General features: G+C 62.8%; 1 protein-coding gene across 3 annotated transcripts; it reads left to right on the top strand.

The window, feature by feature from the left end:
* Positions 1-228: 228 nt before the first annotated feature.
* On the top strand, positions 229-12,814 carry EIF3D (eukaryotic translation initiation factor 3 subunit D). 3 transcript variants are annotated; one of them, XM_008257080.4, is made up of 15 exons: positions 229-703; positions 2,369-2,501; positions 2,666-2,711; positions 3,318-3,454; positions 3,887-3,972; positions 4,473-4,545; positions 6,107-6,219; positions 7,009-7,141; positions 7,620-7,767; positions 8,741-8,871; positions 9,500-9,585; positions 9,670-9,799; positions 11,806-11,948; positions 12,029-12,312; positions 12,681-12,814. In XM_008257080.4, the coding sequence occupies exons 2-15, from the start codon at positions 2,379-2,381 to the stop codon at positions 12,692-12,694; spliced, it is 1,647 nt and encodes a 548-aa protein (XP_008255302.1). In that variant the 5' UTR covers positions 229-703; positions 2,369-2,378; the 3' UTR covers positions 12,695-12,814. The 3 variants fall into 3 exon arrangements, with proteins under 3 accessions (XP_008255302.1, XP_051701900.1, XP_051701899.1); XM_051845940.2 differs by lacking the exon at positions 229-703 and adding an exon at positions 832-1,709; XM_051845939.2 differs by lacking the exon at positions 229-703 and adding an exon at positions 889-1,476.
* Positions 12,815-13,674: the final 860 nt, after the last annotated feature.

Below are 13,674 nucleotides of genomic sequence, written 5' to 3'. Positions count from 1 at the left end.
CCATCCACGGATACCACACCCGGAATCTGAATTTGTTGTGAGAAAAACTGCGATGTCACCATTAAGTCCGGTAACTGTGGAGTGAGCGGGTGCACCCTGGCGGCCACCCCGTAAACTAGCAGTCCGAACTGAACCGTGCGGGCGGGCGTCCAGCTGTCAAACACGCGGGAGGAACCCACGCCGCCCAACGCGCTCCACCCAAGCCCCTCCGCGACCGAACGCCGCAGTCCCGCGGGCAGAGCGGCCGGAGCCGCGGGGCATTGTGGGACGCAGAGGGGCCGACGCATCCCGCGAGGCATTGTGGGACACAGCGAGCTGTCAGCCGCTCTCCAGCCTCCAGCTTCGCTCGCCATTGCCCGGCCGCCACGTTTGCCACTGGGAACGCTCTCTGTGAGCGTCCCCGGATGCCGCCTGACGTAACCGTAATCACCCCCTTAGGCGACTTGAAGCCTCGGAAGCTGAGGATGCCTTCGAAAGAGCAGTGACGGATTTCCGGGTGTAGCCTCGCTTTACGGCTTGGGCGTTCCTCCGCCCCAATCCGGGGAAAGCAGGAGAGCAGTTTACGACAGCGACGGTCGTGTTTACGGCGCCGGCAGCTGCGTGCGCATGTTCCCTCCTTTCCCGGTTCCTCCGAGTGCCCCTGGAATTGCCGTCTCCGGCCCGGACCATCTCTCGCCATCCGGGCGGACCGAGGCCTTTGCAGGTGAGCGGCGCGTTTCTCTGGGTCCTGCGGACCTCTGGAGCCCGCTCGGGCTCGTCTCGGCCTTTGGGGTCCTCCCGGAAGAGAGACTTTTACGTCCTCTCGTGCCGCCGCTGTCCCTCCGCTGGGCGGGGCGTGAATCTGCCCGCGGGGCCCTCGGGCCCGGCACGGTTTGGGGGATGCGGGGCGCGCGCTCTCTTGCCCAGGAGTCGGCGGCGCGCCCCCCGTAGTGGCGGCAGAAGCCTAGGACGATAGCCCGCGAGCCGCGGGGCCGCTTCGACTTCCCCGCAGGGTGCTCCCGCCGAGCCCAGCGCCGCTGCGTGGTCTGTGCTGAAGGCGAGGACCTCGGGCAGCTGGCGCGCGGGCCCCGGCTCTGTCACCTCCGGAGGCTGCGGGCAGAACCCGATCTCGCTGAGAGGCTGCGTTTGGGGGCGTGTGGTGGAGAGCCCCGGATGTTTTCCGGGCTTGTGCTGCCCAGCTGGGTTTCTGGCAGCAGCCTTGCCAACACAGTCTGTCCTGAAGCCGGAGTGGGTCGACCGCTTGATCTGGCTGAGCCGGTGACGGCTGGCTCCGAACCGGCCCCGGGCGCAGCGTTCCTGAGACCACCGCCCTCTTCCGCCCTCCTGTAGCTTAGTTGGGGTTCAGATTTGGGGGCTGAAGCTCCCAGGCTTCCCCCGCCGCCGCGGCCCAGATGTCACCTCTGGGGCAGCCGGGAGTGTACCCCGAGTTCCACGCGCAGCTTTTCCCCGGAACCTCACCTGCTGCGGTGGAGATAAGTGCGTGGGTTTGGGATCGGACGTGTCTGGCACACGTGTGCAGAGCCCTTGGTTTTGGGTCCTGGGAGGAGCCGTGACACTGCAGGGCGAATGGGCGCAGGAGCAGGGGCCGGGCGCCGTCTCAGTCTGCATTGTGACTTCCGGCCATCTCTGGCCTCTGCCTCGGTTTTCCTATCTGGGAAGTGGGGACAGTGCCGGCACCTGCCTCGCCGGGTCTGACGCGTGAATTCACGGTGAGACTGAGACCCGGTGCTGTGGGTGAGCATCGAGCGCAGGGCTCCTCGGGGCCTTGGTTGGCGCTGACCCCTGGGCCTTCTGCCTGGCGCTGACCACTCGCTCTGCGCGTGGGCTTTGCACTGGTGGCAAAGACTCGGGACAGGGCGGAGGAAGCTGAACGTCAGTGCCTGCTGGAGGACCAGGGATCCTCAGTGTCTGCGCACTCTGCATCCTAACTGTGCGTGTTCACGGATGGCGAGGCTCGGGCGGTGGTCCTGTGACACAGTCCCCCTCCGCGTGTAGTCGGGGACGTTGGGTGCCGCTGCCTGCCTCGCTCGAGGTGCCTCGGGGCCCAGAGGTTGTTACTCCCGTGTCGGATCTGTGGGGCAGGCTGAAGCCGGGAAGCACCTTGACTTCATGCGTCGCTAAACTGCCGACTGAGACGGCTGCCCTGCCGAGCCGAAGGTGCTCCGGCAAGCCGGGTCCGAGAGCTCATGGTTCAGGGCAGAGGGTAAGCCGGCGGTCTCCGGGCTTGGGCCTTCACCATGTGATGGCCGAGGAGCACGCAGCCGTGGAGTGCTCCGTGCTGTGGGCTGCGCCTTGGGCTCTCCGGTGTGTGCGTTCCTTCCCGTGACGGAGGGATTTCACACTCGCCATCGTCTGTGTTCCCCGTAAGGTCCGAGAAGATGGCGAAGTTCCTGACGCCCGTGATCCAGGACAACCCGTCCGGCTGGGGCCCCTGCGCCGTCCCCGAGCAGTTTCGGGACATGCCCTACCAGCCCTTCAGCAAGGGCGACCGGCTCGGGAAGGTGCGTGCGCCCTTGCGTCCCCTCGCGTCGGGAGAGCGGCTGAGGAGGGCGCTGAGCCCTGGGAGCCGTCCCGGGGGAGCCGGGGGCCATTTCTCCTGGTGCTCTGCCGGCCGAGTCCCTCGTCCTGCTTCTGGCTGACCTGAGCGCCCCCTCTGTGCTCCTAGGTTGCGGACTGGACAGGGGCCACGTACCAAGACAAGCGGTACACAAGTAAGTGCTCGCCCGCTGCCGCCGCGCCAGGGCCTGCGGGCGCCAGTGCCTCCTTGCTAGCCTTCCGGAAGCTGTGTAGACGGGAAGGAGGTGCCAGAGGTCGGCTTGGCTGTGGTGCAGCCATGCACAGACGTCTGGGGGAGGCACAGACCCTTGGGGACGTCTGTGGGACACGTCCCCGTGCGGCAGTCCAGCTTGGGTACTGACCACTGAAGCCAGTCGGTGGACTGCAGGTTCAGTCTGGTTTTCAGACCCCAGTGGCGTGGAAGGGGCTGCCCAGCGCGCCAGGCTCGGGTCAGGGCTGCCGGGTGCCGCGGGACGGGGACGGTGCTGCCTGTGCCCGGGATTAGTGTGTGGTCCCTCGGATTCTCCCTGTAAGGGGCGGGCGCCATTGCATTCCTCAGGCTCTGTCTGGCTCAGGTCTTCAGACCAGAGCGTTCAGACGCGAGTGTGCGTGTGACCTGCTGCTTGCGGCTGCTGGGCCTGGGCCTGGCTGCGGGGCTGCACGCCTCACCAGCTGCCTGCCAGGCCCGAGGCCCGAGGCGCGCTTGGGCGAGCAGGCCTGAGTCCGTGGGGCTGCCCGACACGCTGTCCCTTTGCCCCCAGATAAGTACTCCTCTCAGTTTGGAGGCGGAAGTCAGTACGCCTACTTCCACGAGGAGGATGAGACGAGCTTCCAGCTGGTGGACACGGCGCGCACGCAGAAGACTGCCTACCAGCGGAACCGGATGCGCTTCGCACAGGTGGGCCAGCGGCCTGGCCGAGCGGGGCCGAGCCGCCAGGGCTGCTGCGTGGGAGTTCTCGGGGAGGCGCCTGTGCTGGGTCCAGGCACGCGTTTCAAAGCTGATGGTGGCTGACGCTCGTAGGACGACCTCCTGTTTGCTGGAGGAGAGCTGTGGCCTGCCCGCAGCCCCACTAATTGCTGCGTGCGGGCTTTATTGAGGAGCTCTTCCAGTCGGGTTGCGTCTTCACCGCGTAGAGGCCAACTGGGCCGCTCTAACGAAACGCGGGGAACCTGCTTCAGAGAGCAGCTTGTTGTGGGACATGCATCTAAGCGCCCACCCTGAGGCCCCCGCGGCTGCATCCACAGAGCGCCGTGTCACGCGTGGAGTGTCGCGTACTCTGGCGAGCGCATGGCCACGATTTTAACGAGGTTGTTTGTCCTTGCCGGCCAGCGGAACCTCCGCCGAGACAAGGACCGACGGAACATGCTGCAGTTCAACCTGCAGACCCTGCCCAAGAGTGCCAAGCAGAAAGAGAGGTGAGCCCCTCCCTGCCGGCACTCGGCACTCGGCAACCACGGGCCAGAGCGGGAGACGGCCGTCCTCCCCACCGCCGCCAAAACGGGACTTCCTAACGCCTGACCCCCGTGATGCCGCCTTCCCAGCCTGTCATTCCCCAGGGCCGGAAACGGACTGCTTACGGACATGCGCGCTAAAGGGAGACAGGTGGAGGAGAGGCAGCTCTGGGGCTGGCCTAGGCTGCGCCCTGCAGGGGCCCAGCCCCCAGGGTCCCCTCGGAATGGTGTGGCACAGCAGCCGCTGCCCCGGTCACTGCCATGGACGGCCGCTGTGGGTGGAGCGAGTAGGCCTGGCCGGTGTGCACCTGCCGGCCTGCCCTTCTCTAAGCCCGCATCGCCCAGCGTTCAGGGAAGTCAGCGACGAGGCTGCCGTTCCTCGGAAGCGAAGGGCAGCGTCCTCTGTCTCTGACAAAGCCGCCAGCCTGCAGGTCTGCGCTGAGGCCGCACGTTCTGTCTTTCAGGGAACGCATTCGGCTGCAGAAAAAATTCCAGAAGCAATTTGGAGTGAGGCAGAAGTGGGACCAGAAGTCACAGGTAACCTGTGTGCGGGCACGTGGTCCTGCCTGCCTCCTTTTTTATTTATTTTTTTATTTTTTTGACAGGCAGAGTGGACAGTGAGAGAGAGAGAGAGACAGAGAGAAAGGTCTTCCTTTGCCGTTGGTTCACCCTCCAATGGCTGCCATGGCCGGCACACCGGGCCACAGCAGAGAGCTGGCCTGGAAGAGGGGCAACCGGGACAGAATCCGGCGCCCCGACCGGGACTAGAACCCGGTGTGCCGGCGCCGCAAGGTGGAGGATTAGCCTAGTGAGCCACGGCGCCGGCCCTGCCTACCTTCTTAAGGGCCTCATTGAGATGCTGTCACAGCCCGTGCGTTTTGTGGTTTTCCCTGTAGTCACGGTTAGGCCACCATCTCGGCCTTTGTCATGCCCTGATGAAAGCTTGTGCCCTGTGTAGTCACCGCTACTCCCCCTCGTCGTGGGCAGCCCCTACTCTACTTCCTGTCTGGGCTTCCTCTTATGAACATGTCACTGGAATCGTGCAGTAGTATGTGGTCTTCTTGTGACCAGCACCTTCTCTCTCTCTCTCTCTCTCTCTCTCTCTTTTTTTTTTTTTTTTTTTTAGATTTATTTTATTTATTTGAATGACAGAGTTACAGAGAAACGTCTTCCAACCACTGACTCACTCCCCAAATGGCCATGACGGCCGGAGCTGAGCCAGTCCGGAGCCAGGAGCTTCTTCCGAGTCTGCCATGCAGGTGCAGGGGCCCAAGTACTTGGGCCATCCACTGCTGCTTTCCCAGGCACGTGAGCAGGGAGCTGGATGGGAAGTGGAGCAGCTGGGACTTGAACCGGCTTCCATATGGGAGGCCAGCACTGCAGGCCAGAGCTTTAACCTGCCGTGTCGTAGCGCCGGCCCCAGCACCATCTCTTTATCGTCATGTTTCTGAGGTTCGTCCACCCTGCGGCCTCTGTACTTTATTCCTTTTCAGCCGCTCACCAGTTGGTGGTCATTGAGTTTTCCCACTCTGAGGCTTTTATGCATCGTGCCGCTATGAACATTAGTGTGCAGATGTTCGTGCGGACACGTGTAAGCAGAAGTGAGCTTACAGTAGGAACATCTCAGTGAGTCTCACGAGAGAAACAGTAAAAGCCAGGGCCAGTGTGTGGACACCTGAGGCTGTGACAGCCCTGTCAGAGGCCACTTAGCACTCCAGCTGCTGTGCGCCCAGCTGGTGGCCCTGGGAAAGCAGCTGATAACCCGGCACCTGGGGCCCTGCCACCCATGTGGGAGACCAGAATGGAGTTAAGACCTGGCTGTTGCAGCCATTTAGGGAGTGAACCGGTGGATGGAAGATGTCCCTTTCTCTGCCTTCAAATAAATAACATTTTCTTTAAAAAAAAAAAAAAAAAAACAACTGTAAAGGGGCCATTGTGTGTTCCCTGGGTGACAGCGGTCCCTGGGCGTGGATCCCATTCTTCGTGAGCTCCTGACCCAGGTACCCAGAGAGCTTGAGAGCCAGAATGCGCAGCCAGCGCGGGGCTCACTAGCAGCAGCCCTTCAATTCTCCTCTGTCTCGGCTGCTTTCCCGCACAGAAGCCGCGGGACTCCTCGGTGGAGGTGCGCAGCGACTGGGAGGTGAAGGAGGAGATGGACTTCCCTCAGCTGCTGAAGATGCGCTACCTGGAGGTGTCCGAGCCTCAGGACATGTGAGTAGCGCCGGCCTGAGCTGCAGCTTTGAACAAGGAAGAGGGGCGGGGTGGGGGGAGTGGTTACACTTGAGGCTTCCTTCCCCTCCCTGGAACCCCGAGCAGAGGAGATGGAAAGGGGGAAGAGAGAACGCAGGACAAGTCTGCTGGTGCTAGCTCCGGTCTCTGCCAGCTCCCTGGCACCCACAGCGAGGCACGCTGGTCTACAGCGTTCCTCAGAGGCAAGGAGCCGGAGCTAAGTGGGTGGGGACCCGGCGCGGCCGGAGTCAGCACACAGGCGCCTCTGGGACAGCCCAGCCCTGGCCCCGGGCTTCAGGCTTTAAGGAGGCTGGGCGGGCGCCATGGCCAAGCAGGTGGAGGCGTGGCTTTGGGCGCCCCATCCCGTACCCATACTCCTCACTTCCGGTGCAGCTCCTGCTGACGCGCTGGAGAGGCGGCAGGATAGCCCAGGTGCTGAGGTCCTGCACCCATGTGGGAACCCAGGTGGAGTTCCAGGCTCCTGCCTTCTGCCCGGCCCCGCCCTGTGGTTGAGGGCTTTGGGCGCATGAACCGGGGGATGGCAGGCCTGTCACCCTGCCCTTCAAGTAAACCTTTGATGGGGAACAGGTAGCACGAGGAGGCTGGGCGCAGGGGTTGCGTTTGCCCCGCTCTGTGGGGGCAGGGGCAGAGCCCACAGAGAGCACATCCCCCCGTAGAGCTCACTGCTCTCCGTCTCCGTGCCTCAGCCTCTGGGTCAGGCCTCGGCGGGCTTGGCGCCGCCCTTACCCTGTCTGTCCGCCTCTCCCACAGCGAGTGCTGCGGGGCCCTGGAATATTACGACAAGGCCTTCGACCGCATCACCACGCGGAGCGAGAAGCCACTGCGCAGCATCAAGCGCATCTTCCACACGGTCACCACCACGGACGACCCCGTGATCCGCAAGGTCTGCCCCCGCCCCGCCCTCCCCGCTGGGATCACGGCCGAGCCCCGGGGCCGGCTGAGAGCGGCACGTTTGTGTGTGTGGTTGGAACTGTTACGTAAGTCTTGGAGTCAGACTGACGGTTAGATGGGAACAAGGCCAAGGGCGGCCGGGGCGTAGATGAGTGTGGACAGTGCCTGACCCGGATCCCAGCCCTGCCGGGCCGCCTGGATTCAGCTCCGCAGCCTTAGTTTGCTCATCTGTGAAAGGGGTTTAGTGTACGCGGCCGTGCCGTGGGGAGCAGGGCGAGCCACCAGGGACCACTCGCCACAGTCTGCGGGGGCTCAGCCACGGTCCTGGTGACGCTGCTAACGGACGCTCCAGCTGCTAGGCTGCAGCCCTCTCGGGCACCCGGGGAGGCGTAGGGACGAGAAAGGCAGGGGCCGTGCGGCGAGCAGAGGCGGGAGTGGGCAGCTGGACCGGGGGTGTCTCGTCCTTGCAGCTGGCTAAGACCCAGGGGAACGTGTTCGCCACTGACGCCATCCTGGCCACGCTGATGAGCTGCACGCGCTCCGTGTACTCCTGGGACATCGTGGTCCAGAGAGTCGGGTCCAAGCTCTTCTTCGACAAGCGGGACAACTCTGACTTTGGTGAGGGGCTTTTCAAGGCACAGCCCGAAGGCCTGGGGGAGGTGTGGTCACAGTGGGCGTCTCAGGGTGTGCACGGTGTGTGCTGGTCACAGCGGGCCAGCCAACACGTCCCCTTCTGCGGTCTCCCTCTGCTGTGCACCGCTGGGGACTCCTTCTGTCCGGCCGTGAGTCGCTCGCCAAGCCTTGGGTGGCTTTGTTGACGGAGAATAAGCCCCACGTTGGAGAGCCGTAGGAAAGTGTCTGCCTCCCCCAGGTGTGGATGGCACCACACTCTGCTTCCAGACTATGTGCACTTTGTATTTCTGATTAAATGGAAGGCCCCCTGGTTGTTTTTTGCTGCAGTGAGTTTACCAAGGAAACAATACAATATATTTATTTGATGTGTAAATATGGATACACACACAGCCACAATGAAAACCAGGCCACTCAGAAGATAAAAGAGAATAATGGTGGTTGGTTGGTTTGTTTGTTTGTTTGTTTGTTTGTTTTAACAGCCAGTTAGTGAGAAAGAAACAGAGAGAAAGGTCTTCCTTCCGTGGGTTCATCCCCCAAATGGCCGCTACGGCCGGCGCTGCGCCAATCCAAAGCCATGAGCCAGGTACTTCTGGTCTCCCCTGCGGGTGCAGGGCCCAAGCACTTTGGCCATCCTCCACTGCACTCCCGGGCCACAGCAGAGAGCTGGCCTGGAAGAAGAGCAACCGGGACAGACTCCGGCGCCCCAGCCGGGACTAGAGCCCCGGGGTGCTGGCACCTAGCCTAGTGAGCCGGAGCGCAGGCTGGAATAATGGTGCTCTAAGCTTGAAGCCTGAGGCCGTTTCTTTGTTGAAAGGCTGACAGAATCAAGTATTCTGAAGTTACCCAAGTGTGTCACACAGTGGCTGGCTGTCCCATGAAGGGAGGGCCTGTGTCCTGGGACTGTCCACATTGCTGGGGGCTCTTGCCAGGGTGGGTGACCACGCTGCCATTTCCGCAGACCTGCTGACCGTGAGCGAGACAGCCAATGAGCCCCCGCAGGATGAAGGCAACTCCTTCAACTCGCCCCGCAACCTGGCCATGGAAGCGACATACATCAACCACAACTTCTCCCAGCAGTGCCTGAGAATGGTGAGCAGACAGGCGTGAGCTGACGGCAGCTTCGCTGCCACCGATTGCACCTGCTTCAGACTGGGCTCTGGGGTTATGGGATTGTAGGGGACAGGTGTGGTCCGTGCCTGTGGCCGAGGAGTTTTGGACTTGGGCTTTGAAGTCAGACTTTCTGGCTTTGAACCCTGGATTCCTCTACTTAATAGCTAGCTTGTGGCCTTGGCGTGTTTCCTCCCTGTAAAACTATAACACACGAGTTCTTTAACAAGTTTGTGGAAAATGGATTGAAAAGGTGTTTGTTTTGGTGCCAACAAAAATTTGAAAATGATGCATCTTCAACACATTTTCCACGAATGTTTTGAAGACTCCTTTTGTGTGGACTTCAGTTTTTTGCACAGAATAAACTTACCTTTTAATTCCATTCTCCAGACTTGTGAAGTCCCCTCGTTCTAGCACTTGTCTGACAGACATGACACTGCTCTAGGCGGTGGGACCAGCCGAGCCCTCCCTTGGGAGCGGAGCGGAGGGGCGCGGACGCTGGCTAGGAGCCGTGCTGTGGGGGTAGCACGGGACTGGCGCGTCGGAACTCAGTGCCGGCGTCGGGAGGGTGAGGGAACAGCAGGCCTGACGCCTGTCTGGCCTCCTGCAGGGGAAGGAGCGGTACAACTTCCCCAACCCAAACCCGTTCGTGGAGGACGACATGGACAAGAACGAGATCGCCTCCGTTGCGTACCGGTAGGCGCCTCTCGGGGGCGCGAGCTCCTGGCGGGAGGTGGGGCGAGGGCCGGGCCGGGACCCAGCACTGCTCCGTCCTTGCAGCTACCGCAGGTGGAAGCTGGGGGACGACATTGACCTCATCGTGCGCTGTGAGCACGACGGGGTCATGACCGGAGCCAACGGGGAAGTGTCCTTCATCAACATCAAGACCCTCAACGAGTGGGATTCCAGGGTGAGCCCCAGCTGGAGGAGCCGCCTCCTTCCGTCACCTTGACTCTGTCTGGTTTTCGTGCTTTGAGCTTTCCCTCCGCTTAGCGCCTCACTGAGCAGGAGCGTGGGCGTGTAGAACGCACTGCTTCAGCAGCCTCCGCCAAGCAGCAGCCCCCTTCCCCTGGTCTGTCCTCATCCCCGCTCCATCCTGACCCCTGTTGGCGTCCACCGTGTGCGTGTCCGGCTCCCGCCCCGCCTGTCGTCCAGGCCGGTGGTCTCCCTGCAGGCCCAGCCGCCTGTGCTGGACTCGGACGCTCGCTCAGCATCACAGGAAGCTGCTTCCCTCACGTCCTCCCTCGTGCTGGCGCGGTGCTGTTGGGCCGTGGGTGGACTGCGGGGGCGGCAGGGCTCCGGGCTGCTGTGCGGGACGGAGGCCCATCGGCAGGAAGCCCGAAGGCCCAGCTCTGCTGTTAGGTCTTCTATCCACTGCTTCACTCCCCAAATGGCTGCAATGGCTAGACCGATCTGAAGCCAGGAGCTTCTTCCGGGTCTCCCACACGGGTGCGGGGTTCCAGGCACTTGGGCCACCTGCTGCTGCCCTCCCGGGCCAGAGCAGACAGCTGGGTCGGAAGAGGAGCAGCCGGGACTCGAACCGGCGCTCATGGGATACTGGCACTGCAGGCTGAGACTCAGCCTACTACACCACAGCGCCGGCCCCTCTCTTTTTTTCTCATTTTGTTTTTTGTTTTCTGGGGGGTTTATTGGCACAGTTTAGTGGCATTTCTTTTTTTATTTCAGGGTACTCCTTTGTGCAGCCTTGTGTTAGTGCTGCTCTGCTTCATAACAGATGCGCCTCTAGAAAGAGCAGCTCCAGGGCCGGCGCCGCGGCTCACTAGGCTAATCCTCCGCCTTGTGGCGCTGGCACACCGGGTTCTAGTCCCAGTTGGGGCACCGGATTCTGTCCCGGTTGCCCCTCTTCCAGGCCAGCTCTCTGCTGTGGCCCGGGAGTGCAGTGGAGGATGGCCCAAGTGCTTGGGCCCTGCACCCCATGGGAGACCAGGAGAAGCACCTGGCTCCTGCCATTGGATCAGCGCAGTGTGCCGGCTACAGCGGCCATTAGAGGGTGAACCAACGGCAAAAGGAAGACCTTTCTCTCTCTCTCTCTCTCTCTCTCTCTCTCACTGTCCACTCTGCCTGTCAAAAAAAAAAAAAAAGAAAAACCATCAAGAAAACTTAAAAAAAAAAAAAAAAAAAAGCAGCTCCAAGCGATGCCCGGAACTGCTGACTCACAGCTCTGTCGGCCACGAGTCTACACGCGTACACGCAGCGGCCGGGTTCTCTGGGCTGGCACCAGAATTAGGTTCTTGACAGGGGTCTGGAGGAAACCCACCTCCTGACTCGGGTGCTGGCAGCGCTGTGGGCACGCAGGTCCCAGAGTCACGGCGGTGACAGTTACCCAGCCGCACGCTGTGGCCACAGTGAGGGCAGGGGTCCCTGCGGGCCAGCCTGATCCTGTCTGCCCCAAGCCTCAGCTGTAAACTCTACAAGGACGCTGGGCTGCCTCTGACGCTGCCGTTGGTTTTGTGCTACAGCCCCTCCCTTCCCGCGCCCTCCTGCTGTGGCCTCTGGCAAGGCTGCTCCCCTGCGACCCTGTGCTCAGCTGCAGCCTGACCCTGGGCCCTGGAGTTCGCGCAGACCCCATCCTCAGACCTGCTGGAGCCGCCTCCTGCCCGAGCTCCCAGCCCACGCCCAGATCCAGTTTCTCCCAGCTAACTCCCAGCTGCTTCCATCTCGCAGCCCTGCTGGGCGGAAGGGCTCTTAGAACGCCCTGGCGTTGGCACGGTGCTGAGGGGAACAGGCGCGGGACTCCACCTGCTCTCGGGTTTGGACCGATGGCTTCAGCGGAGGAGCTCTTGCGTATTTCCTCTGGGTGGGGACCTGCGTGCAGCCCCTGAGCAGTGCTCCCCTCCGGGTCAGGGTCCCCACGCCCCCCGCCCTCCCCCGGTCACCAGGGCCTTCCTCCCGCAGCACTGCAACGGCGTGGACTGGCGGCAGAAGCTGGACTCCCAGCGTGGGGCCGTCATCGCCACGGAGCTGAAGAACAACAGCTACAAGCTGGCGCGCTGGACCTGCTGCGCGCTGCTGGCCGGGTCCGAGTACCTCAAGCTGGGGTGAGCGGCCGTGGGCGGCAGTAGGCGGGGCGGGCGGGAGGCTGGGCCCCGCCCCCCACCAACGCCCCGCCCCGCCCCAGGTACGTGTCCCGCTACCACGTGAAGGACTCCTCGCGCCACGTGATCCTGGGCACGCAGCAGTTCAAGCCCAACGAGTTCGCCAGCCAGATCAACCTGAGCGTGGAGAACGCCTGGGGCATCCTGCGCTGCGTCATCGACATCTGCATGAAGCTGGAGGAGGGCAAGTACCTGATCCTCAAGGACCCCAACAAGCAGGTCATCCGCGTCTACAGCCTGCCCGACGGCACCTTCAGCTCCGACGAGGACGACGACGACGAGGAGGAGGAGGAGGAAGAGGAGGAGGGTGTGTAGTGACCTAGTGACCCTGGGAGAGGGGAGACCGCCTGACACTCGAGAGTAGGGTGCGCCCTGGCTCCAGGAGCTCCTGCAGAGCCGTAGGTCACGTGGTGGTGGGCGGGGACGTGGTCTTCAGGGGCGCCTCTTGAGCGAGGGGAGGTTCCCAGGCAGGGCACTGGCCTGCCCTGAGCAAGAGAGACCCCCAGGTGAGTTACCAGTGAAGGCCGCCGCAGCTGCTCCCCCTGCTGGTGACCGAAGGCGCCGCCAGTCAGCCCCGTGAGGACCTGGGGCTGGGGTTCACCCGGGGTGCAGAGGCCGGCGGCTGCCACGGCACACCCAGCGTGGCTCACGGCTGTCACCATCCTTGTCTTCCAGAGGAAGAAACTTGAGCAGACAGTGACGCCGGCCTTGAGTGACCCCCCAGCCTGACCGGCCTTCGGTGCTGAGCTGGGACTCCTGCCCCGGTGGTGCACGGCTGGGAAGGGCCTAATAAAGGATGAGTGTCTTCACGCCTGTGCCTCCTTGTCTGCCTCCAGTCATGGCCGCGGGCCCCGCAGAACCCTCCAGTGCGAGACCCGCGGGCTGCTGCCTGACCCCTGCCGTTGGAACAGCGGGGCAGGCGCCGCACAGGTGCCTCGGGAGATTCAAGGGCTGTCCCGGGGTGGGCTGTGCGTTGTCTTCAGGCTTGATGTGTGGCGACAGCCTCCAGCTGGCCCTGAAAGCAGTGTGGGAGCGGTCGGAGGTTCAGGACAGAGCCTTGGGGGTGGGTTGGATGAAGTGATGACCTGGTGGGGGCGCAGTGCCGTCGGCATCCGTGGGCGCTCGGCCTGGTGGTTAGGCGGCTGCTGCCGGAGTGCCCGGGGCTCCCAGAGTGCCGGGGGCCAGTTCCCAACTCCTGCTCCCTGCTGGCGAGGACCCCGGGAGGCAGCAGGTGCCGCAGTAGCCGGGTGCCTGCTACCCACATAGCAGCCCTGGACCCGCCCCCAGGCTCCAGTGCTGCTCTGCGTGCCCCCCCCCCCCCCGGGCCACTCAGGGTGTTTGGGGTGTGCACGAGCAATGACAGCTCCACCTCTGCTCCAACTCTTTTTTTTTTTTTAAGTTTATTTGAAAGGGGTTGGGGGCAGTCTTCCATCTGCTGGGTCACTCTTCAAATGGCCACAACAGCCAGGACTGGGCCAGGCTGAAGCCAGGAGCTTCTCACGGATCTGTCACATGGGTGCAGGGGCTCAAGCACTTTGCCCATTCTCTGCTGCTTTCCCAGGCACACGAGCTGGGAGCTGGATCGGGAGTGGAGCAGCTGGAACTCAAAACCGGCACCCAGGTGGGATGCTGGTGTCGGCTGGCAGCTTCACCCACTGCACCACAACGC

Source organism: Oryctolagus cuniculus, chromosome 11, assembly GCF_964237555.1.
Source record: "Oryctolagus cuniculus chromosome 11, mOryCun1.1, whole genome shotgun sequence".
NCBI classification, from domain to species: domain Eukaryota; kingdom Metazoa; phylum Chordata; class Mammalia; order Lagomorpha; family Leporidae; genus Oryctolagus; species Oryctolagus cuniculus.
Note: the sequence above shows the minus strand (reverse complement) of the source record. Positions and strands in the feature narration are given on the sequence as shown.